General features: G+C 34.1%; 1 protein-coding gene and 3 non-coding genes across 4 annotated transcripts in view; 3 read left to right on the plus strand and 1 right to left on the minus strand.

Annotated features, from left to right (window-relative positions):
- LOC6032364 (matrix metalloproteinase-2) overlaps positions 1–26,659 on the plus strand; it is a 556,187-nt gene that overhangs the window by 75,643 nt on the left and 453,885 nt on the right. Inside the window, exons 2-3 of the mRNA XM_038251685.1 lie at positions 20,292–20,393; positions 20,452–20,660. Coding sequence (XP_038107613.1) covers positions 20,292–20,393; positions 20,452–20,660 — 311 coding nt within the window. The remainder of the gene's footprint in view (positions 1–20,291; positions 20,394–20,451; positions 20,661–26,659) is intronic.
- Trnal-uaa lies at positions 4,054–4,137 on the minus strand. The gene has a single exon. It is a non-coding gene; the product is annotated as a tRNA-Leu (tRNA).
- On the plus strand, positions 17,769–17,852 carry Trnal-uaa. Its single transcript has one exon. It is a non-coding gene; the product is annotated as a tRNA-Leu (tRNA).
- Positions 20,162–20,234, plus strand: Trnar-acg. Its single transcript has one exon. It is a non-coding gene; the product is annotated as a tRNA-Arg (tRNA).

Genomic DNA, 26,659 nt, shown 5'->3' on the forward strand with positions numbered 1-26,659 from the left:
AGTGCAATCTTTTGTTTATTCTTTTTGTTTGAATATTTTGAAAGCCATTTGAAATTTTGCAAAAAAAAAAATTATTTCTTTTGTTATAACTTTTTTGACAAACCCCTTGATTATAATTTTCAAATTCTGCAAAGCAAACACTCTACTGCCCAAATTTTTTTTTCGTTTTTTTTTTCTCGTGTTGAGGAGATCATTTTGACCATTTTTTTTACAAAAAACTTTACTTCTCTTATCTTATGTTTTTGTATTTCTTGTTTTATTTCTAGTATTTTAATTTGCATTTGTCTTGTTTAGTTTATGTCTGTTTTTGGTAGTATTTGGCCTATTCTACCACCTCCTTTCATTACATTTTGCCTATCTAATTTTTCATGTTTTTACATTCACTTTTTCATTTTTTTCACATTTTCTGCTATTTAATGGCACCATTATCAATTAAATTGTAAAAAAGGGCATTGTCTGGGACACTAGAATAATTACTGCAAACTACTTTTTACTTAAAATATAGGAAATGTTAGTAAAAAACATAGCCAAACTCGACCCCTTAAAAAATTACATTTTTTGAAACATTGGAAAAGTCGTATAAAACGAGTCTGGAGTTTTTTTTTCAGCAGGTCCAATAAACCAAATTTTCAGTTTTTGCTTTTTTGGGTGTTTTTTAATACCCCTGACTTAAGGCGGTTTCAAAAACACTCAAAAAGCAAAAACTGGAAATTTGGTTTATTGGACCTTTTCAAAAAAAAAAAAAAAACTCAAGAAGTAAACATCCAACCCATTGATTCTCTAAAATTATAAGATTTCTTCTGTCCAATGCTTTTAAAGATCAAAAATTGGTTGAAAAATGATTTTTTGGCGATTTTTTAAACCGAAGCTCGTCTAAAGGCGGGGTTAGGTTGTAGAGGGTTAAATTTAATTCTAAAAGTATGTTGTTATGTTTTATAAAAAAAATCTATTATTTTCAATTAAAAAAAAATACATACATTAACGAAAGGTAAATATTTGGAGATGTTTATTGAAGATGCCTTTAAGGAATTGTTAACCAAATATAATTAAACAAAATATTTAATTTTTCATGCAAATCTTTGTTTGTCTCACAATGAGTAGATCGTAGGTATTTGTTTTGTTTTATAAAATTATTAATGAATTTCCATCAAAAAATTATACTTAAGGTTGTTGCAAATATTTTTCAAAGTCATGGGCCAAAAACACATTCTTTTCAAAAAACTTGAAAATTTCGATAAAAATAGGAGTCTAATCAACTGAAATCAATCTCGAATGCCCAATTCTGCATTGTTATCCATATTTAGATTGTTTGGGTTCGTTTAACAATATTTTGAACTTTTATGGAAGGGTAATCTACATCACCGCAATTTTTTTTCTAGCAAAAATAAAATATTCATCAATACTTCGATAATTTAGAAACTTATGAAGGCAAAACAACTGGACAGATGCACAGAAATTTGGATGTAAATTTGGAAGGTTGAATATTACCTCTTTTATGATGTAATTTTACCTCAATTCAGACTGAAAAAGTGACATTACACCCGAAAAGTGGCAAAATTACACATTTCTATAGGTAAAATGACACCTTTTTCTGACATAAAAGATGTACCCCTTCCCAGATGTAATATTACCATGACTTTTTTCTGTGTGTGTTACACCCAAAACTGGCAGTGCTAGTCTGAGAGAATGATGGTCTCGAGTCGAGAGAATAGTAGTACCATTCACGGACGCAGAGAACACAGCTCGAGATGGGCGATAGAACTATTCTCTCGAGGTTCATTTGCAAAAAAAGTTCATCCGTCAAACAAAAAACCAAAAGTGTCGACAACGGGAATCGAACCAAAGACCTTTGACAAACCAATCCAATGACTTAGCTGCCTCGGCCACCACAGCTTGGTGACCCAGGAGAAGTCAGAAGTCGATGTATGACACTTGTTGGAGATTTATTGATTGAACTAACGAATGAACTCATTTGTTATGATGGTGTGAGTTGATACCATTATTCTATCGATTTTGGCACTGAGCCTCAATAAATTTTGAGAGAACGATTATCTCGATTCTGAATTTTGGGTGTATGATTTTGAAACTCTTTTTTCATTCAAATGTTGAAACCGTGGCCTGTAATTTCAATTATTTATTTTTTTTATTTTATTTGTAAAATTTGAAACACTTGTTACAAATTTTAAGAAAGATTGTCAATTGGGCATTTAAAAATTAGTTTGCTACATAGAAAAAAAATCATGGTAAAATTTCATTTAAAAAGGAGTACATCTTTTATGTCAGAAAAAATGTGTAATTTTACCTCTGAAAATGTGTAATTTTATCGCTATTCTGGTGCAATGTCGCTTTTTCAGTCTAAATTGAGGTACAATTACATCATAAAAGAGGTCATATTCAACCTTCTAAAATTACACCTTCCAAATTTACACAATTTTTTGCTGTGTTTTGATTAGGCTGGTTTTAATTTTATTTCAAGTTTTTGTAACCGTACTTTCCGTACTTTATTGTCATTTAAATTTTTTAGTGATTTTTTATAAACAATTTTCTGTATATCAAGCAGTTTTTTCATTTATAACCTGAATAAGCAGATTTTTTTAGATGCATAACGCCATCATTCAAAATCCGAACACTTTGTACCATATTATTTTTGTTATAGCTTGCAAAAATCATGTAATAAGTTGGAAATGTAAAAATATCATCAGGATTTAGTATAAACAGTCAGTTTTAATGCATGCAAAATATGACTTTTCGAACCATTCTTCATCAGAATTTAAAAATTAAAATGGACACTTTTGCTTCGAATTCTGGACACTCGATTTAGCTTATGAATCGCACAAATTTGGACTGAAATGTAAGTGAATGGCATTCTTTAGGTCTCAAATAAGCTGTTAACATCAAAACAATCGATATTTTGTGAAAAAAATGGCTAGAAATTAAGAAAATCAAAAACATAAATTTCTGCTTTGCCTTCCCGGCGCTTCGAACGGCTATGAAATATTTCCGTTGAAATGTTTCGCATTTTTGGTAAACTTGTAATTTTATTTTATTGTTTTGGCATTAACTACAGCGTTCAAACAAATTTTCAATGAAAGTTGATGTTAGAATTCATTAAATAACACAGTTTTGACATTCATAATGCGAACTTATATCCAAATAATTGATAAAACAAGTTGTAGTGTCCGGGTTTCGAAGCGTCCGGGAATTCGAATCATGACGTTATTAGATTCTGCTATTGTAAAATAAGTCATCAGCATCCATAATTTATGATTCTTTTAAATGCATTTTGAAAAAAATGTTTAAAAATGGCCTGATTGCCATTTAAATGAAATAAAAAAATCTTAGAGGTAAATGTTAATTTTAGACTTTTTGTTTGCTTCACAAAAGAATAAACACATGTCACATTACTTTCATTACTTTCAACTTTTGCTGAGCTGTCTAATCCCAGTCTAGTCGTTCCGCATGCAGCACACCATAGGGCTTTTGTCAATTTGATTTAGTTAACCGCGGTGGATTTTCATGAAATAATTCGAACTGTCAAAAATCCACCAAAGCATCTACCACATTGATCGCTCAAAAATCTGTGGTAGAAAAGTATCCACCGGTAGATGCTTTGGTGGATTTTTGACAGTTTGAATTATTTCAAGAAAATCCACCGCGGTTAACCAAATCAAATTAACAAAAGCCCTCATGCCTTCACTGTGTCTGAGAAATGCTTTTACAGTTTTTCCCCAGTCATTTGAATGTATTCCGACCTCTTCCTCTCACACACAAATCAATTTTAATTTCAAATTCATTTCCAGTCCACAACACATGCTCACCAATGCAACAGCGTAAAATCAACAAAACTTCTCCTCAATAATTTTGCTACGCGATGAAAAACGTAAACAAACCACGTTATCACGTACACATCTGTACCACTTGATGAACTCCAAGTTCACCGGTGACCACAAATACCACCATAAAGTGAACAGTAAACAAGCGATCAAAACAAAACAGAGAAAAATAATAACTTCACAACACCAAGCAGCGGGGCAGCAAAAAAGTTACAGAATGTGTCAGAAGTGGGGTTCGAACCCACGCTCCCTTACGGGAACCAGAGCTTAAATCTGGCGCCTTAGACCGCTCGGCCATTCTGACCAGGTGCCTTTACTGGTGCCGGAGGGTGGTCCGGTGGTTCCGGGGGGGTCTCATTTCCGGTGGAAAATTCTCCCCTCGAAGGGGGGTTTGGGGTTATTTTGTTGCAGCGGTACTTTGGTTGAAGAGTTGAATGGTTAAACTTTTGACATGTAACGCACTCAACTGCGAATTTATTCTAATCAAATTCAGTCCAACAACAAACGATGCAGTGTTCAAAGTCTTGTTACTATTCAAATCACTGCTTGCAAGCGCAGACAAACAATTCCAATCGACCAAGAATCACGCACAAATGAGAAAAGTTTGACGCGTTTGCACCCGTCATCGTCAACAAGTTTTCCGGGGCCGGAAGTCATACCCGACTTGCGACATGATCTCCAGCCGCCGAGAGTCATGTACCATGTTCCGCGAGTAGTTCTGCGTTCCGGCTTGGGTTGGTTCGACTTTGGCGCCATGCTCCATTTGAGCGCTGAAATGGGTGCGAGGGGGGACCGCACAGCTCATTAAAGTTTGACTTATTTGGAGTTGGTTGTGCTCTCCGTTACTGCTGTGTGGTTGGATTACAGTAGCAAATATTTGCACAAAACTGTTGGCATTGGAATCACGTAGTTGTGTGAGAAGTGACGTGTAGTAGAATTATGACAGTTACTTGTGGAATTTTTTTTTTTTGAATTTTAAATTACACTTGGAAAAGTTTTTGAGAGTTATTATTAATCAATTGGTACAACGTTAAACATGAATAATACAATAAAAAAATGCATGATTAAAAAGTTCGTAACATTTTTCTGCAATCTGAATGCTTTTAAACATTCTCATGATCCCTCTGCATTCCCTATTAGTCTCTATACAAGTTAAACAAAAAAAGTTTTTGAAAATAACGAGTTGGTGACAGGGACAGACTATCAAATTCAAATTTAGGCAGTTTTTGAAACCAATATTCTGAACTGGCGAAAAAGATTAAAAATTTGAGCAATAAATTTAAAATCGGTTACTTTTCAAAAATCTTATCCAATCAGAAATCGCATTTCAAACTATTTCGTATTTGCAAATCTTCACTTTTACGACCCAAACCCTGCTCCCTGCTGCTGCTGCTGATTACAACGATGATCGTTACAATCGTTTTTCCCACCAACTGACAACAAAACTGCTGAAACATCCATTCATTTTTATTATTTCCAATTTTATTGCATCTCAACGACATTTTCTTGGCTCAATCTTTCCTCTCCCTTAGTCTTTGCTGAATTGCATCCTTTTGATTGTCGTACTCGTCGCATTTTGTCGGTGTGGGATGTAAGCAAATTGGCATCAAGTTGGAAGGAAAAAAAAGGGAAATTTTCACCCTCCAGCGCATCCTTCCACACACACACACACACACAAACAACACATTTCACATCGATGTTATTCTTACAACTCGCACAAAGTAGCGAGGAAAATACAAGCATAATAAAGTCGTTTGCGTGGCATGTTTTGTGTAACAAGATCTCGCCGATGTGATTATGGCTGTCACTTAAGCCCTGGGCGTTACTAACGGAAGGGGGTGAGGGAGGTCTTTGGATTTGCAATCGCCCTCCTTACATTCGTCAGTGGTGGCAAATTGAAAGAAAAACACTCGATTGTCAAAGAGTACGTAATGCAACTCCGTTTTGATAACACTAACTATTCGTGCCATTCTTTAGTGACAATTTGGCCTACTTATCATCACCAAAAATAACGGAGCTTGAAAGTTCATTGTAGAAAACCGCAAAAAACCTCGTTCATTGTTGTTATTCTCCATAAAAAAAAAGCAGTGGCGATCTGATCGTAAGACAAATGGCCAATGGACATTTAGTTCGAGGACGTTTTGTCACATGTGAATGCCCGACTACTGTATTACATTTTCTATTGTAACTCGAAAATACGACAACCGCAACTTGGCGAACTAAATCTCTATGTTTTTCAGTGAGAAAATTTGTCACTAGCTTGTGAATGCTCTTGGATATTTTACTGAATAAATTGGTTTTGAGAGGAATTTAAAAATAATAATCTGCTTCTCAAATCTTTATGTACTTTTTTGAAGCCGGATCTCAATTAAATGTATGCAAACGATGTCCGGATCCATCATCCGACCCATCGTTGGTTAGGTAATCGAAAACCCTTTCCAACGAGTCCACAACATTGAAGATCTGGCAACCCTGTCTCGAGTTATGACCACTTAAGTTATATCTGTGTACTTATTTTTTTCCAAACCACTCATATGTGAGTGAGGAAGGCATCAACCACATAGGTGGATTAAGTTAGTTTCTTAATCCTCATAGGTGGATTAAGTTAGTTTTTAAAATAACAAGAAGTGAAGATTTGCTCCACATATCCACATAAGTGGATTCATCAATTTCTTCGCCAAAGAATTTTTAAAATCATATTTGAACAAAAAATCAACAGCATAAGATTACTTTCAATCAACAACAAATATACAAAATGATTTAAATAAGCTTTTTCCATGCTATTCAATAAAATTGTAATACATTTCTTAACTTATTTAAGCTCAGAATTTTAGTTTACAATACTGAAATGGCTGCTTACAATTGCATGCAAGATATACTAAAACCAAACCTTACTATTTCTCCATACTTACTTTGCGTGAAAAAGCATTCGGCCATCCCTAATGTTGAAGTACAAAAACATGAAATTGATTCTGGAGACTTTTTTTGTGTGATCATCCTAACTAGGGGAACTGCATCTAACTCCATCGTGCCTCTAACGTTGCCATATCAGCACTTTGCCGTTCAATTACAGCTCATAAAAAGCGTTTTTAACTGAAATCGAGTGATAAATAGCTCATTAGGAAGTGAGCAAGCAAGTTTCTATCAACAGTCTTACGCAATAAGTTGTTTAAATAGTGAAAATCAGCAAATTGGATGGAGCTAAAAGCGAGTGCTTAACCTGCCAATTATAGGAGAATTTATGATTATTGAGATTGTGTAAACAATTTTAAATTTTTTTTAGTGAAAAAAATGCTCAAGTTTAACATTGATTGATTAAAAGCATTTGATGAAAAATATGCTGTCCAAAATGTTTAGCTCTGTTTGTGGATATGACTGGACCGGTCTGTTGTTTTGTTTTCTCCGCATAATGGCAGTACAGTAGTTGTTCTGTAACTGGGCGTTGTTTAACTGGGCTGCTTTTTAACTGGGTGCTCGATAACTGGGCCGTAGCCCAGTTAAACAGCAGACAAACGTCAAAAAACCAAAACAAACCAAAATGACCGAGGGGTTAATGGACGCAAAAATCATATTCAATAAATAAAAAAGCTTTTTCAAACTTTTGTTTAATTTCAAGTTACAATTAAAGAAATATGAAAAGTAAGCGTTGTAAATAAATTTGAGTAACTTTTATTTTTTCCCAGAGATACGATTTTTTGAAAATAAAAACTGGGTTTTTCGAAACGCCACGCGCAAAAATGGGAAAATGACGAAAATGGGAAAAAATCATATTTTTCACTAAAATTGCGATAACTTTAAAATTTTAGCGATGACCTATAGTTGTTATGGTACCAAAAGTTGCGTTTTTTAATTTCGAAAATTTTGGTACCCTAACATGTATAGGTCATTGGTGAAATTTTAAAGTTAGCGCAGTTTTAATGAAAAAAGTCGATTTTTCCCGTTTTCGTCATTTTCCCATTTTTGCGCGTGGCGCGTCAAAAAACCCAGTTTTTATTTTCAAAAATTGTATCTCAGAGTATCAACGACATAACTTCACCATTTTTTGATATGTCATGTGAAATTTTCCGCGGTATCCGATAAAAATATTTTTAGGCATAGGCTCTTTGGTCCCGAGACCTTCAAAACAGCATTTTAAGCTTTCATACGACCTTTTCAAATGTTAATCTAAATATTTGAAACTTTTTACTATTTTTCCCAAATAGCCAATCTAATCACCTTTCTTTTGCGTCTAGGACAGCTTAAATCGAATATGACTTTTTGAAAAAAGTGCACATACCATGGTTTTTGCGAAAATCGACGAAAATTGCCATTTTTCGAACCACCCTAACACGGCGTAGGTCACCCTAATGGCCAAACAAAAAAATACGGGTCTAATTATTTCGGCCAAGCATCTCCCAGAAAAATTTTGAGCCCGGTCGGAGAACTTTTTTTTCGAATCATGCTGTTTTAGTGGGGAATTGCTGATAGAAATATCAAAAATCAACAAATTTTGAGGAAAAGTTGTTTTATAATTTAACAAATTAAATACTCCTCAATGAACTATAAAAACATGAAAATGAAATCTGTCATCCCTGTCCTGTTGCAAAATCCACCGTAGGTTTATCAAAAGCCCTAAAGGGATGTGATAAAAATAAACATCCCGGCACGGCATCTGGGCTTGGAATGCAGTTTGCCCTCCCAAGATCTGGGAGACAAACAAGCTTTCAATTGCATTCACACTGTGCTGCACAGTTGCTCGGAAAATCTTCACTCTGGGTTTGCATACATCTTGATTTGGGTTTGAATGCAGTTTCGATTACATTGATCGCCATTTCCCTTAAGGGCGCTTCACGGTTTATTTTTATTGCTCAGAAACTAACTCTTGGTGCAAATCTCCCCCAGTAACGAAAATCGATAAGAAATCCACCAGCTTGAAGCTTCTTTCCCTCCCTCCCACCTCTTTTCACGTCATAAAATAGTTTGATAGATAGCACCACAGTTCAATACCCTCGTAAAGCAGTAAAATCAACACCTCGTTTCGATTTATACGCGTTTGGGAAGAAACACTTGTCTGGTACGTTTTTTTTGTGTTTTGGGTGTGTGTGTGCGAGCTTCCTCTCAGTGGGTGGTGATGGGAGGTTAGTGCGTTTTCTTTGTGTGTTTATTTGTCGCCGGTGGCCCGTAATAAAAGCTCGTTATTCCCGAAAGTCATAAAAGAAGCAAACTGTTTCGCGTCAATCGCTGTACTCGAAACTTGACGCGAAGGGATAGTTTGACATTTTTTAACTAACAGTATTGAATGAAATAACATTAAAATGTTATTTTGAATAATCCAAAATAAATTTTCAAGAATAATTAAAAAAAAAAATAACGTGAAATCAATTAACCAACACTTACCCTAAATTTCACACTTTTCCTGACCAAAATCCTGTATAAAGGAAACAACTTTCGATCAAGAGAAATCTGCGAAAAAAAGTGCGATTTTTTTTCGCAATGAAGCAAAGTCCCTCTTTTCTTGGTTGCAGTTTTTTCACTAGCTAAGTTTTCCCATCTTTTTACCACCATCAATGAATGGGGCTTCTCTATCCCCGAAAAAAAGAGTCCAAACCAAATCTACACAAAGGCAAATAAATTTTTATCGCATGCATGGACTTTGGGAAAGTTGTTTTCTGAACGACGTCCAACGAATGGATTAGGAATGGTGAGGAATTTGATCATCAAGAAAGAACTTTTTAGTGGTATTTCAGAAATTCAAAAAAAAGTCATGGAAATTTAAGAAAAGCGACTTGTTTTGTTTAAAGTTTTTCTCCTTTGAGGTCCAAAGGAGGAGTTAACCTCCATATAAAAATTCAACGCCAAAAAACGTATACTTTAGTTATAACAAAAAAAAACTTTAAACTGTTTTCTTCGTTGATTTTATTACAAACCAATCATTGTAACAATAGAATAAAGTCAATCCACTTGAAGTGCTCATCAATAGGAAAACCCTTTCCCCCAAAACCCATTTCCATTCCAGCTCATGTGTTCGTCAAAATAAAAGAAAAGCACTTTTCTTTCATTCTAGAAAAGCTAGCTTCCTTGCGGCCCTCTCACACGTGTAAAGGATTGTTATACTAATAGCTTCTTTCCTTTTTGCCAACCTCCTCCCACCCCCACACATGCAACCCCTTTCAAGTGAACTTCGTTTTTCCCACGTGAACATGAAAGGCAACTCTTTCGTTCGCGCGCTTTCCATTGACATGCACCATAAAGCATGAAAAAGGCGATTTGCGGTGAGCAAGACGAAAAAGTGGGGGTGGCTTTTCTTCCCTTTCGCGGTGCCACCCGTTGATGATGAGAAGAAGACGATGAGAAAAAAAAGTGTTGACTTGTTTGGATTACAATAATAATCGTAATGGAATAAATGCGCAGCGATTCGCTTTTATTGGGCAAGTTTGTTCGCAGTGGACGAAAGATAAAGTGGTTTGTTTATTGGAAAAATAGTTTGGTGATAGTTTTCTGTTTTGGTAGAGAGTGATTGTCTTTGTTTGCAGGCGTTCACATTGAGTGCTAATTGCTGCAATTACGCTTCGTTTTATTAATGAGATGAGATTTGTGCTGTGGAAAAATATTCGAAGAAACAAGAAACAAGAAACAAGAAACAAGAAACAAGAAACAAGGAACAAGAAACAAGAAACAAGAAACAAGAAACAAGAAACAAGAAACAAGAAACAAGAAACAAGAAACAAGAAACAAGAAACAAGAAACAAGAAACAAGAAACAAGAAACAACATTTTAAATATTCAATCAAATTCACTCATTAATCCTTGATTGTAATGAGGCTTGATTAGGGATTGTTTAAGTGTCCTTCAGAAATCATAGCTTACGACAATCAAACCACCTGGAAATGACACATTCGATGGCCTCCATATCCATCCCAGTCGAAAACTGTTCAAAAACTACCTCTCTAGAAGTGGGCTTTTCATATCGCATCGAGAGCGTCATATGCAGAACTCGCTTACAACACAATGTAAGCCCCTCGAAAACCGTCAACGCAAGTGTCGATGAATAATCACTTGTTGTTTATCGTTTCCACAAGCCTTCGAGGTCTCGATTCCTGCCCTGAAAACGGCAGGTGCGGAACTACATGCTTTTTTATAGAAAAGATTGTTTTTTTTTTGTGTGGAGTTGATGACTCTATTTCGGTATTGTTAGCTTTATGATGAACTTTAATTAGCTTTATGTATTATTAATTTAAAAATAATTTAATGGAAGAGATTTTAAACAAACGCTTTGATTTTAACGAAATTTAAAAATTCCAAAAACACCACCATCCACCTTAAATATTATTGTTTTGATTCATTCGTCCAGTGCTGCGGTGCGCAGAAATAGAGTTCCAGTTCCACAGTGGCAGGGAGTTGCAGACCGCCGCCGTCGAGGCAAACACTCATGCTCGTTGACGTCCCCCAGGTCACGTACTGTTTATTGCAGGCTTTCACGCGACTGCAGTTGGCGGCACGTAGAAGTGTCCGCTAACCTCCCCCACCCCGGACCGGATGCGTTTCTCAGGCCATGATGGCACGGCCACGGCGTGGCCACTCCACGGGCGCAGAGGAAGCTTTCTTGTTTGGGGATTCACGATGCGATCCGTCGACGGTGGATGTTGTTTTTGGGTTGGTTGTTGTTGCGAATCGATGGTCAAGTTCTGTGCGTGAAGGATTAGTACAACTCAGTGGAATTTGATTCATACAGATTTGGTGTACATTGATGAGGCAGCTTAAAATAATTTCTCATTTTATAAATAGATGATGAAAAACCTCGTTCGATCTAAAATGCATAAACTTAGAATAGAATAGGAACCTCAATCCCTATGTAAAATGTTTGTGCAACGGTAAAAAAAACACGCTTCAAAACCGTTTCTAATCAAATTTTTCATTGATTTTCGTGAAAAAAATTAATTGAAAAAACAACGTTTTTTAATTGAAAAGCAGGAGTTTGGTAATTTGACTTATTTTATGTATTCAAAGCAGTAATGTTTTCTGGGGTTGACTGTGGTTTTAGTTATCATCCTCCTTTGAAGTCAAAACAAATATGCCGTAATTTTGATTTTGAATTGCAATTAAATTTTAAGTACCTTGCCTCTGGCCAAAGTCGAGGGGCATTAAAAAAATAGAAAATTAAAATTACTTGCCTTGGTTTCAACATTTTAATGAAAAAAGTGTTGATAAATGCATTCATCAGTTCAGGTGCTTTAAAAAAAATGTTGAGTAAAAAAACTTCATCGAACATCGTACATCAACATTTCATAAAAAATCAAAATATTTTCAAACTGTTTCAATCATGTTCAAAGTGATTATCAAAGCAGGAAACTGTACTTCAAATGATGTTCAGTTGATTACACAACTATTTCCTTTAAAAAAAAATTGAAGTTCAAAATAAAATCATTTTTAGCCACTGATTTTTTTTTAGCCTTTGAGCCAATATTGAAGACATAAACTTTGAAAAATATTGCAGCGGCTCAAATGCAAATATCAATATTAAAAATTACAGAAGCAAACATGAAGCAAGGAAATTATAGTTTTACGTGTAACAAAAGTTGCTCGAAATGATCCGCTGATTACGGAAAATTTGTTTTTTTTATTCAAGACTAACATCTCAAAAGATCCAAATATCACGCCCTTTTGAAATGTTAGTCTTGATTAAAAAAATATTGTTTTTGAAAAGATTGGAAAATTTTACGGATTAATTTTAAAAAAAAGTAATAACCGCGACTATTTTCAAAAAAGTTTTCTAAAAATGGCTATATCTTGAAAACAGTGCACTTTATAATAATTTCACTTAAGTACTTTTTGATTGAAAATTCGATCATCGAAAAATTAATTCTAATCTAATCTAATCTTATCTAATCTAATCTAATCTAATCTCGAAAAATCATCGAAAAATTAATTTGAAAAAAACTTGCGATCAATATTTCGATTTTTTGAAAGAATCTGATTCTCAGCAATTCTCGGTCTTTTGCCTTCCTCACTGAGGTAAGGCTATAATCCTGCTCTAAAAATGAACTTTTTATTAAAAGCTCGAAGACCCACCTTCATATACAAGTGATATTTATATACATATCGACTCAGAATCGAAAAATGAACAAATGTCTGTGTGTGTGTATGTGTGTGTGTGTGTGTGTGTATGTGTGTGTGTGTGTGTATGTGTGTGTGTGTGTATGTATGTATGTGTTCAAAAATCTTGCCAAGTTTTCTCAGCAGTGGCTGAACCGATTTTGATCGAACCAGTTGCATTCGACTTGGTTTAGGGTCCCATACATCGCTATTAAATTGTTTGAAGTTTCGATAAGTAGTTCAAAAGTTATGTATAAAAATGTGTTTTCACATATATCCGGATCTCAATTGTATGCATGTAAACGATGTCCAGATCCATCATCCAACCCATCCTTGGTTAGGTAATCAAGAGACCTTTCCAACAAGTCCACAACATCGAAGATCTGGCAACCCTGTCTCGAGTTATGACCACTTAAGTGATATTTATGTACTTTTTAAAGCCGGATCTCACTTAAATGCATGTAAACGATGTCCGGATCCATCATCCGACCCATCGTTGGTTAGGTAATCGAGAAACCTTCCCAACGAGTCCACAACATCGAAGATCTGGCAACCCTGTCTCGAGTTATGACCACTTAAGTGATATTTATGTACTTTTTTGAAGCCGGATCTCACTTAAATGCATGTAAACGATGTCCGGATCAATCATCCGACACATCATTGGTTAGGTTATCGAGAGACCTTTCCAACGAGTCCAAATAATTGAAGATCTGGCAACCATGTCTCGAGTTATGACCACGTAAGTGATATTGATGTACTTTTTTAAAGCCGGATCTCACTTAAATGTATGTAAACGATGTCCGGAACTATCATCCGACTCATCGTTGATTAGGTTATCAAGAGACCTTTCCAACGAGTCCACAATATTGAAGATCTGGCAACCCTGTCTCGAGTTATGACCACTTAAGTGATATTTATGTACTTTTTTGAAGCCGGATCTTACTTAAATGTATGTAAACGATGTCCGGATCCATCATCTTACCCATCATTGGTTAGGTAATCGAAAGACTTTTCCAACGGGTCCACATAATTGAAGATCTGGCAACCCTGTCTCGAGTTATGACCACTTAAGTGATATTTATGTACTTTTTTGAAGCCGGATCTCACTTAAATGTATGTAAACTATGTCCGGATCCATCATCCGGCCCATCGTTGGTTAGGTAATCGAAAGAACTTTCCAACGAGTCCACATAATTGAAGATCTGGCAACCCGGTCTCGAGTTATGTCAACTTAAGTTATATCTGTGTACTTATTTTTCTGGACCTAAAAAAAATAGCTGAAATATGTGTCCAAACCACTCATATTACCCATTGTTGGTAACAAGTGAGGAAGGCATCAACCACATAGGTGGATTAGGTTAGTTTTTTTTAGAATTTTAATTATTGTAGTTTTTAATCTGACTGAAACTTTGTTGGTGCCTTCGGTATGCCCAAAGAAGCCATTTTGTATCATAAGTTTGTCCATACAAATTTGGCAGCTGTCCATACAAAAACGATATATGAAAATTCAAATCTCTGTATCTTTTGAAGGAATTTTCTGATCGATTTGGTGTCTTACACAAAGTTTTTTTTTTTCATAACTTATTTTTATTAGGTCCTTTTAGGTGCTGTGACCAGGTTGGGACCGAGGATCGGTAAATAACTAAAATATAACAAAAAACAACTCCTTAAACGCCATACTTGGAGATCATGTAACTGACGAGGGTTACTTGGTCACTTCAGTAAAGTTGTAGGTATGGATAATGACTACACTGAAAAAATGATACACGGTAAAACAATTTGGTAATTTTTTATTTAACTTTTTATCACTAAAACTTGATTTGCAATAAAACACTATTTTCAATTTTTTTTCACTTTTTGATATGTTTTAGAGGACATCAAATGCCAACTTTTCAGAAATTTCCAGGTTGTGCAAAAAATCTTTGACCGAGTTATGATTTTTTTAATCAATACTGATTTTTCCAAAAAATCCAAATATTGGTCACAGAAATTTTTCAACTTCATTTTTCGATGTAAAATTGAATTTGCAATCAAAAAGTACTTCAGTGAAATTTTGATAAAGTGCACCGATTTCAAGTTAAAGCCATTTTTAGGTAACTTTTTTGAAAATAGTCGCAGTTTTTCATTTTTTTAAATAAGTGCACATTTTTCCCATTTTTGAAAAAAATATTTATGAAAGCTGAGAAAATTCTCTATATTTTGCTTTTTTGAACTTTGTTGATATGACCCTCCGTTTCTGAGATATTATCATGCAAAGGTTTAAACACATGAAAATTGATGTTTTTTAAGTCTCACCAAAACAACACACCATTTGTTAAAACATGAAACATTCGTGAAATTTTCCGATCTATTCGAAAAAATATTTTCAAAATTTGTAAACCAAGACTATAATTTTAAAAGGGCGTGATATTGAATATTTGGCCCTTTTGAAATGTTAGTCTTGATTAAATTTTTTTGAAAATATTGTTTTCGAAGAGATCGGAAAATTGCACGAATGTTTCATATTTTAACATTGTAAATCGGACCATTAGCTGCCGAGATATCGACGTTAGAAAATGGTGGTTTGTTTGGGTGAGACTTGACAATCATCAATTTTCATGTTTTTAAACCTTTGCATGGCAATGTCTCAGCAACTAAGGGTCGTATCAACAAAGTTCTAAAAAGCAAAATATAGAGAATTTTCTCAGCTTTTAAAAAATATTTTTGTCAAAAGTGGGCAAACATGTGCACTAATTTTAAAAAATGAAAAAGTGCGACTATTTTCAAAAAAGTTACCTAAAAATAGCTTTAACTTGAAAACGGTGCACTTTATCAAAAATTCACTTAAGTACGTTTTGATTGCAAATTTGATTTTACATCGAATAATGAAGTTGAAAAATTTTTGCGACCATTATTTAATTTTTTGAAAAAATCAGTATTGATTCAATTAATCATACCTCGGTCAAACAATTTTTGCCCAACCTGGAAATTTCTGAAAAGTTGGCATTTGATGTCCTCTAAAACACATAAAAAAATTAAAAAAAATTAAAAATAGTGTTTTTTTTTTGCAAATCAAGTTTTAGTGACAAAAAGTTAAAAAAAAAATTGCTCGCTTGTCAAACCATGGCCTGTAATTTTTATCTCCATATCTTTTTAGTAGTTATGCTCTCGACTGTTACTCTACAATTTTGGGTTTGGTTAATCCTTGAAAAAGGCAATAAATTTTCCGAAACGTCGGAAATTGAAACAATACATTGTTTTCACTGCTATATGACTGAAAGCCGAAAAACCAAACCTAAAACTATTTTTTTTATTTAGGGGCTAAAATTACCCTTTGGAGTTCCACGGAAATCAAAGAAGGATCGGGAAAATAACAGCTTTATAATTTCGCACAAATTTTGCAGACCCATTTATTTAAAAAATCGTTCATCAAACATCCTCGGTCAGAAAGCTTCCACTTCTACCTGTTTTATTTAGCAACAGGGGATTCCTCAAATCACTTTCCACAACGGTCTTCACTTAACGTGAAGACTTCCATCATTGTCATAATTTTTCGTTCAAAGATAAAAAAAATTGCGTCACTTTCAATATTTTGACAAAATTCCTTCAACAACTTGTTTAGAATAGTGCCCTACACATGCTGATTTCTTTTGGTAACGATTATCCTATTCTTTGTAAAGCTATGGAAATCGTCATCAATCAACTAGGACGTCAATGACTGTGCCACAAAATTAAATAAATTTTGAAGCACAGTTGATTTAGATCAAAAATTCTTTCAGTGGCTTCAAGAAGGCAACAACCGGCACATGCTGATTCCTTTTGGTGCTAAAATTCGTTAAATTGAATTTAATACAGAATATTTTATAGTGATGATCAATTTTCTTTGAAAATGATCAATGGCTTCACCTTAAGCATATTTTTTCCCGTCAAACCATGTGGCACCATTCATAATCGAATTGCCGGTCTGACCTGTTGCGGTGAGAACAAATTGTGATCGATTGAGGGTGGGGAAAGAAAAAAAAAGAAAGAAAGAATGTCTCACTCAACTGCTTTGACCAGAACTAGCGAAAGAGTGACTATAAATTAGCTTGACGGTCGAAGACGGTTTAACATGTGAGAAAGAGAGAGTAAAAGCTTCTGTGGCGATAATAAAGGGTTTCTGTGAGGTTAATACACTTTCCCGGACTTTATTGAACAAAAGAACAGCCAAGCTGCATCGAACTATAAATCAAAACAAAGATTACACGATTTGTACTGAATTAATGAGGTTACAAGTTGACCAAGTTCAAATCTCAACAATTTCCAGTGTCAAAACAACTTCACAACCCCCCTTGAAGTTCGACAAATGATTCCGCTAAATCGCCATTGATTCAATAAAGAACCTTAATTTATTACGTCTGCCCCGCGTAATTGACCACTGCGACTGCGACTACGACACAACCGTCTCGAGAACCTCCTACTATCGTGAGGAGGGTGCGTCGAATTCATCGTTGTGTCTATCTGCCCCATTTGGAAACTAATAACTATGGCGCGACGACTTCAACGGCTACTAACTTGCAGAAAAAGTTAAAGGGGTTTCCCAACTCTTTCAGATGTGACTCAGCGATTCTCGTTTCCCGTCGACTAAATCATCTTTTATTTGCGTTTAGACCCTCAGACTCGCCTTATCGCTCCCTCCCCCGAAAAAAGCCATAAATTTAGCCGAATAAATCAGCCAACCCCTTCGACGGCACAAAATTTTCCCACTTGCTAGCGAAAATGAAAATAAGTTTTCCCACCTCCCACCGTTTTCTTTACAGCGGTACCACCGGACCACTTGAACTGCTCTGACGGAAGGAGGAAAGCAGCGCTCTAGTACCGCTATGAACCACCCTCCCAGTACGAAGTCAGGATGGCCGAGCGGTCTAAGGCGCCAGATTTAAGCTCTGGTTCCCGTAAGGGAGCGTGGGTTCGAACCCCACTTCTGACACATCCTCATTTTTTGAACGTGTGAAGAGTGATGAGAGGTGCTAGGGGTTTGTGTGGTAAAATGTAACACGAATTTTCCAAATTAGGGGTTGCTTTGTTGGAGTGTGTGTGGGACTGGCCTTCGAGTTCTAATTGGAATATTAATTTGAAATATTTCATGAACAAACGGTTGTGTTGTTTGTCAATTTGAACTAGAAAATGAATCATTTGTGTATAGAATGAACCGTTACGCATGATCTAACTAGATTGATGAATTCTAAATACAGTCCAGGCTCGATTATTCGATGCCTCGATTAACCGTGGGTTTTGTATGGGTCTTCGGAAAATCGAATCATGAGCAAAAAAATAATTACTTTTTTATTTTCTTACTTTCTACATCAAAATCAAATTCTGCGACCTTATTTTAGTCGAGTAGTCAATTGCCTATCAAATTAAAATACGCTTTTTCAAATATTTCATCACCGCCTTCTTGGATTTAACAATTTTAAATCTTCTTAGAGTGGTTCAGGAGTCATACTTAAGCACAATAATCAAAAATAAGACAAAGAAAAACAAAACTCATGATTCGATTATGCAAAGTAAATTTTTTCCAAGGGCTTCTGATAATTGAGTATGGACTGAATGCTAAGGCGGGAATTAAAAATACACTTTAAAAATCAAACGTGGTAAAATATTGTTGTATGAATCCATCGTTACCATCACTTCATTTGTACTTGTCTTATCTAAAATAGTGCAGTCCTTTAAAAAATATATTTTCTTTGAAACTGAATGCATTATTTTTATATTTATTGGAGCCTTTGAAAATTCAAAAATACTTAAAATATCGAAAAACAGCTTTTTTATTTTGTTCATACATATAGAGTAACTGTAACGGAAATGTGATAATTTATCACCGAGTACACAAATGAATTTTTCATCAAATTATATCCAAAAAATATCTCAATGATAGTTATAAATATTTTCCATGTCTTTGAGACCAAATTATAAGTTCTTAGATAAATGTTTACCACTAATCTGCTACCAAAATTGCATTTGAAGTTATTTGTTTGAATTATTAAATATTTGAAAATATATTTAACAATACGAAATATTTAAAGATTCTGATCAAATATGTTTTTGAGATTTATTGTATGACCAGGAAACTGTATTTATGTGTGGCATTTAACAAAAAAAATAGTAATCTTCATTTCCTTTATTATTTGCCTGCAAAAAAACAGTTTCAAAAAACACTGATTTTTGTCATGTCTGCTAAAGTAACCACGAAAAGAATTTCAAATAATAAAATTGGAACTGGTTCTAGTATTTAAAATGTGTGTTTTTCAATTTTTTGCCTATTTTTCACATTTTCTGCTGTAAAATGGCACTATTATCATTTAAATTGTGAAAAAATGCGTAGAGGCATAGTACTCAGCCAAAGTTACTCTTGGTGACACCTTTATTTACAAGCAATAACTGTCCCAAAATGGATTATGATGTAACACACAGCTGTAAAGAACTCCAAAACTCTGTTATGTACCTCAAAAGAACTTATTGTATCTTGATTATACACCAATAAAACCGAATTGAAAAAATATGATTCAGTTCAAAAATACAAAAAATCGTAAAATTAAACTTAATAAGGAGCATTTTGGAGTGAAGATGATTTTTTTTAGAAAATTATTGTCGGCTTCACCTTAACCTGCCAAAAATGTTGATTAGGCCAAAAATCTGTCAGAAAATAAACAAATGAAATCCAAGTACAATCCAGACATGATTATCCGTTTGTTTTTTTAATTTTTAACATAAAATTTGAGTTCTGCAACTCCATTTTAGTCAAATTTTGGCGGTTGATTGATGTTTCATTAGAATTATTATATAAAATGCATTTTTAAAATATTTCATCACCGGCATTTTGGTCAAGATCTTGGATCTGTTTCTTATAATGAAATAAAACAGAACAAAAGGTAAAGTTTTCCGCTGAATAAAATTTTCTGGAAATCCCTCCTAAAAAAGAAGGAAAAAAGAGCAAAATTGCAATCAATTGGTTTAACTTAACCTTGAAAAACAACAATACTGTCCAAACGCTCGAATCGTTCCCCTTCGCCGTCGTTTTCATTCGGTTCTATTTTTAGACCCACCGTTATGGATGAACGCTGCTCACAGAAATTCATCCGACGTTCACTTCTACTAGCACGAACTGCGCATGTGCGCGTGAGACAACTCATGCCGCTTGTTCGACTGTGTCGGTTAGAAGAGAACTTATTATTCGTAGAGCATTTTCGCTCTCTCTGTGCCGAGTCAGAGTACCGTTACTTCACATTGCTTCAACCGGGTCCTGTGGCGCAATGGATAACGCGTCTGACTACGGATCAGAAGATTCCAGGTTCGACTCCTGGCAGGATCGCTCGATACTTTTTTGTCTAACCTAAATACTGATTTTTGTTTCTTTATTTCTTTTCAGCAAAATTATTTAATGGAGTTTGGTTACCTGCCCAAATCGAACATTGAAACTGGCAACCTTCGGACAATGGACCAGCTGAGTGAAGCAGTGAAAAGTTTACAGGTAAAAACATCTAATCTTACTTTTCAAAATTTTCGTTACAACATAACATTTTCGATAGGCCTTTGCCAACCTGGAACCGACGGGGAAGATTGACGGGGAGACGCGGGAGCTGCTGCGGCGGCCTCGGTGCGGGGCGCCCGACCTGGCCGGGTCGAACGACTTTCTGGCGTCGAACAGCCTGTCGGGCCGATACCGGAACGGAGGGCGCCGCCAGCGGAGGTTCGTGATCCAGGGCCAGAAGTGGGACCACCACACCGTTACATGGAGGTGAGTTAGTTGGGACGGGTTGATTGCTATCTAATTACTATAGGGTTAGTGATTTTTTTTACGCTGAGAATTTTAAATTGTTGCGAGATCCATCAGATGCACGGAGAAAAAAGAGTTCCCAAAATCGAGAACAAGCGTTCATGACAATGGGAACTACGAACAGAGTGTTCAAATCCCATGGTACGTTTTTGGAAATCGTACCATGGGATTTGAACACTTTGTTCGTGGTTCTCATTTTCATGAACCCTTGTTCACGATTTTGGGAATTCTTTTTTATCCGTGTGTTCTGCTCGAGACTTTTGGAAATACTAGATTATTTTACATCTCGCATTTGGTTATTTATTATATTGGAAATAAATGGGTACTTACAATTCTTTGTTCAAAGCTTGAGCCAAAGTTCTTTGTTATTCCCCCTAATCAAAACTATCCACTCCAGATCAATCACAGGCCCGCTCAACTACCCAAGCCTTCAAAGTTGTGCCCATAATTACCGTTACCACATCAGTCTCATCACAGGCCTCGACAAATTCGTGCAGAAATATGGAGACCCCGATCCCACCTGTCAACAACATGTACTACCAATACTCGTTCAATGGATATTGCCCACACTCCATCGCACCTGTCCTGATGGTGTGGTTGTCCTCAAGGCTCGTAGTCTGTCGAATTGTCCCTTGTTTCGATACCAGAGACAATCAGAGCTAACTTGCACTAGCCTCCACTAGATGTCGCAGCTTCAACTGGTTTAACTTGCATGCAAGTTTGATTTTTTTCTAGCACCTCATGCAAGTTTGTAACGAAATGTTGTCGCTTGTCTGTGACCCTCACAGCTCGAGCACTCGAGCAGCCAGGGAAAATGGTACTTTTCCGGTGACATTTATTTCAATCGGATATATATCTCAACTTGAAATGTCATAATCAGCATCGGGTGGTTCGAATACCACCATTTCAGGACTCCAGTTATGAATGCAAAGCAGCCCCCGTCCAAGCCACTGCTGAAGGGGGCTTCGGTTTCAAGAGGGAGGAACGGCGGGGTTTGGTAGATGAATTTGTGAATGTGATGGTTGTGCAACCGCCTCTGGGTTTCCTCGGTCGGGGGTCATTTCAAGAGGTTTTCCTCCAGCTTTTCCTGGCTTGAGTGGAAAACAACACCAAACTATTCCCCACCCGGGGGGAGGTCGAAACAACGGGAATCCGGACACAATAATGGGGTTTCGTACCCCCTGCCCGATGTGTAGCTCGCTCACAATCAATTGCATAAACATTTTATTTCAATTTTTCCACAGCATTCCCTCTCTCTCGCCATGAAACGTTTTGAAAGGGAGCTCGGCTTGCAGCTTTGCTGGAAAACCACGATTGTGCGGGGTTTCAGATGACAGAGTTTGAATGCTTTTCTTAACCCTTAAGTATTTTGTGGAATTTTTGTTTAAAATTCGTAATCAAAATAAGAATTTTGAAAGAAAATTTAATCAAAAAATTGCATAAAATTTGAATTACTCAAGAAAAAACACAATCAAAATTCTCAAATTGAGGGTTATCCACTTAACTTGACTGGGATATCGGAGAATAGTGCCAGGACTTGTTTCTCTGGAGGTGAACAAGTTGTTATGAGCACATTTTTATTTCGTTGATATTGTTTTCAGAAGATTGAGCAACTAGTATCGTTTTCAGTCGATTTTCACTCGCTAGTGCTGGTAGTTAATGAATTTAATGATTTCAAATCTGCAAAAGCAACGGATTTGGAAATGGCCAAAGTTATGTTTGTTGGTCTATAAGAACAGAAAACAAAAACAAATCTAAAATTATTTACAATCCATTTCATTGATATTCGAACAACTAAACAAACAAAAATTTGTAAAATGATGAAAATAAAATCTAAAAAATGTTGACTACGAAAATTCGTTTCTTCTGTTCTTTTGTTCTTTTGTTCTTTTGTTCTTTTGTTCTTTTGTTCTTTTGTTCTTTTGTTCTTTTGTTCTTTTGTTCTTTTGTTCTTTTGTTCTTTTGTTCTTTTGTTCTTTTGTTCTTTTGTTCTTTTGTTCTTTTGTTCTTTTGTTCTTTTGTTCTTTTGTTCTTTTGTTCTTTTGTTCTTTTGTTCTTTTGTTCTTTTGTTCTTTTGTTCTTTTGTTCTTTTGTTCTTTTGTTCTTTTGTTCTTTTGTTCTTTTGTTCTTTTGTTCTTTTGTTCTTTTGTTCTTTTGTTCTTTTGTTCTTTTGTTCTTTTGTTCTTTTGTTCTTTTGTTCTTTTGTTCTTTTGTTCTTTTGTTCTTTTGTTCTTTTGTTCTTTTGTTCTTTTGTTCTTTTGTTCTTTTGTTCTTTTGTTCTTTTGTTCTTTTGTTCTTTTGTTCTTTTGTTCTTTTGTTCTTTTGTTCTTTTGTTCTTTTGTTCTTTTGTTCTTTTGTTCTTTTGTTCTTTTGTTCTTTTGTTCTTTTGTTCTTTTGTTCTTTTGTTCTTTTGTTCTTTTGTTCTTTTGTTCTTTTGTTCTTTTGTTCTTTTGTTCTTTTGTTCTTTTGTTCTTTTGTTCTTTTGTTCTTTTGTTCTTTTGTTCTTTTGTTCTTTTGTTCTTTTGTTCTTTTGTTCTTTTGTTCTTTTGTTCTTTTGTTCTTTTGTTCTTTTGTTCTTTTGTTCTTTTGTTCTTTTGTTCTTTTGTTCTTTTGTTCTTTTGTTCTTTTGTTCTTTTGTTCTTTTGTTCTTTTGTTCTTTTGTTCTTTTGTTCTTTTGTTCTTTTGTTCTTTTGTTCTTTTGTTCTTTTGTTCTTTTGTTCTTTTGTTCTTTTGTTCTTTTGTTCTTTTGTTCTTTTGTTCTTTTGTTCTTTTGTTCTTTTGTTCTTTTGTTCTTTTGTTCTTTTGTTCTTTTGTTCTTTTGTTCTTTTGTTCTTTTGTTCTTTTGTTCTTTTGTTCTTTTGTTCTTTTGTTCTTTTGTTCTTTTGTTCTTTTGTTCTTTTGTTCTTTTGTTCTTTTGTTCTTTTGTTCTTTTGTTCTTTTGTTCTTTTGTTCTTTTGTTCTTTTGTTCTTTTGTTCTTTTGTTCTTTTGTTCTTTTGTTCTTTTGTTCTTTTGTTCTTTTGTTCTTTTGTTCTTTTGTTCTTTTGTTCTTTTGTTCTTTTGTTCTTTTGTTCTTTTGTTCTTTTGTTCTTTTGTTCTTTTGTTCTTTTGTTCTTTTGTTCTTTTGTTCTTTTGTTCTTTTGTTCTTTTGTTCTTTTGTTCTTTTGTTCTTTTGTTCTTTTGTTCTTTTGTTCTTTTGTTCTTCTATTCTTCTGTTCTTTTGTTCTTTTGTTCTTTTGTTCTTCTATTCTTCTGTTCTTCTGTTCTTCTGTTCTTGTGTTCTTGTGTTCTTGTGTTCTTGTGTTCTTGTGTTCTTGTGTTCTTCTTTTCTTTTGTTCTTCTGCTTTTCTGTTCTCAGTTTTTTAGTCAAACAGCCGATTTTGCAGTTGATCAATTTTATGTTTTTAATTGTTCAATTATTAAGTCTATAGTTGTTCAGCTTTTCATTTTCATTTATTTGATGTTTTTACCAAGGTTGTTAGGGAGTGTTCTTTTATTACGTAACGCGAAAAATCGGACTTTTAGACCCCCCCCCCCTCGTAACAAAATTTCCATACAAATTTTAAAAAAATTGTATGGAGCGTAACACGGCCTCCGATCGCCCTCCCCCTCTACTGCGTTACGTAATAAAAGAACGCTCCCTATTAATTCATAAATTTATCGTCGATAATATTGTCGTCTGACGAAAACGATAACCATTATCGTTATCGTCAGACTATAATATTATCGACGATAATTTTATCGATTAAAAACGTTGGGACGATCTTATCGCCGATAATGGACGATAACATATTTTTAAAATCTTTCTAAAATCTATTAATTCAACCATATAATGTTCAATTTTCAATGCTTTCACTAAGAATATATTTTTTGAAAATCTAGTAAGTTTCAAAATAAAATGTGTACTCAAAATTGTTCACAAAACATCGTTTTTTTTCGAAAATACTAAAATTTACATAATTTGCATCAATATTACCCATACGAAGCAACATCTTGTATGTTTCTTTAACTTTAATGAAGTATTTTTCGTGAAATACTAAAATTTTCGCAAAATACCGTATTTTTTTTAAAAAAAATAAAATTTTCATAATTTGCAATATGTGTATTAAAAGAAGCATAATTTGGTATGATTTTTCAAGTTATTAGAGTTTTTTTGGAAAATACTAAATCAAATTTTCACAAAATACCGTATCATTTCGAAATTACCCAAATTTTCAAAATTTGCAATATGGGTTTCAATTGAAAATTTCGATTCAATGCTTTTTCAATTTATTAGAGATTTTTTTTTTGAAAATCACAAATTACCGTGTTTTTTGAAAATACTCAAATTTTCAAAATATGCATTATAGGTATGAAACGAAGCGAAATAATGCGTGCTTCATACATACATTCAAATTGTGTATGCTTCATATTATACAAAACTTGCGATGTTTGATACCCATATTGCAAATATAGAAAAAAAAATATTTTCGAAAAATACGGTATTTTGCGAAAAAAAAAATAATATTCTACAATAAAAAGCTTGAATAAAGTGAAAAAAAAACATACGGAATTTCGCTTCGTTTGCTATCCATTTTGCATATTTTGAAAAATTGAGTACTTTAAAAAAATACGATATTTTGTGAAAAAAATGTATTTTCAAAAAAACTCTTTAAATGTGAAAAAGCAAACCATAGCACACTATTAAAATTTAAAAATTTCAAAAATACGGTGATTTGTGAAAATTTTAGAATTTTTCACAAAAATCTCTAACAAAGTCAAAAAAGCATACATAATTTCGCTTCGTTTGATATCCATATTGCATATTTTGAAAATTTTAGAATTTTCTAAAAAATACGGTTAATTGTGAAAATTATTATATTTTCCCAAAAAAATAAAACTATATTCATGTGAAAAAGCAAACCAAATTTTGCTTCGTTTGATACCCATGTTGCATATTTTGAAAATTTGGGTATTTTAGAAAAGATACGGTATTTGATGCAAATTTTAGTTTTTCAAAAAAAAAAAACCTCTAATAAGGGAACAATGAATACAAAATTTCGTTTCGTTTGATACCCATATTGCATATTTAGAAAATATTGGTATTTTCAAAAACATACTGTGATTTGTGAAAAAGCATGCAAAATTGCGCTTTTTTTGATTTCCTTGAAAATTTGAGTATTTTCGAAAAAAATGTATCTTGTGAACAATTTTGAGAATATATTTTACTATGAAAGTTACCAGATTTTGAAAAAATATATTCTTAGTGAAAGCATTGAAAATTGAAGATGGTATCGTAGAATTAATCGGTTTTACAAAAAAATGAGTTATCGTCCATCATCGGCGATAAAATTGTCGCCGATAGAATAACCCCGATAACGGTAGCACTATCGTTATCGTTATCGAGCCTTGATAATGTTATCGTTAACAACCTTGGTTTTCACTTCAGTATGCAGTTTATTAAGTTTTATTTATTTATTTTATTATTTAAACTGTTCAGCAGTTATGTTTTCACTAATTCATTTGATCATTTGTTTAGTTCGTATTCTGTTTGAAATTAAAATTGTCTGTTTTTTATTAATTTCGTCTTGAGTTGTTCTGTTTAAGCCCAATATTCAGTTCTTTCAGGTGTAAGTTGAGTTGCCAACTGTTATGCAAATATTTAGTCTTCTTTTGTTCCCGAGCAGACGGTAATTACAAAATTCATGCCTTTTTAAAATCAAATACTGTTAAAATATATTAGTTTTTAAATTAACAAAAAATAATAACAAAGATTTGTTCGAAGAATAACTAAATTCGTTATTAGTCTGTTATTACAATAACAATCCAATAACAAGAAAATCATAGCGACGAATAACAAATCTTGTTATCAATAACATAAAATGTTATTGGACTTGTATTTTCAAAAATCAAAAAAAAATATTCCCACGATATTTCCATCTGCTCGGGCAGTAGTTCAATTGTTGAGTTATTTGGCTGTTTA

This window comes from Culex quinquefasciatus, chromosome 2, assembly GCF_015732765.1.
Source record: "Culex quinquefasciatus strain JHB chromosome 2, VPISU_Cqui_1.0_pri_paternal, whole genome shotgun sequence".
NCBI classification, from domain to species: Eukaryota; Metazoa; Arthropoda; class Insecta; order Diptera; family Culicidae; genus Culex; species Culex quinquefasciatus.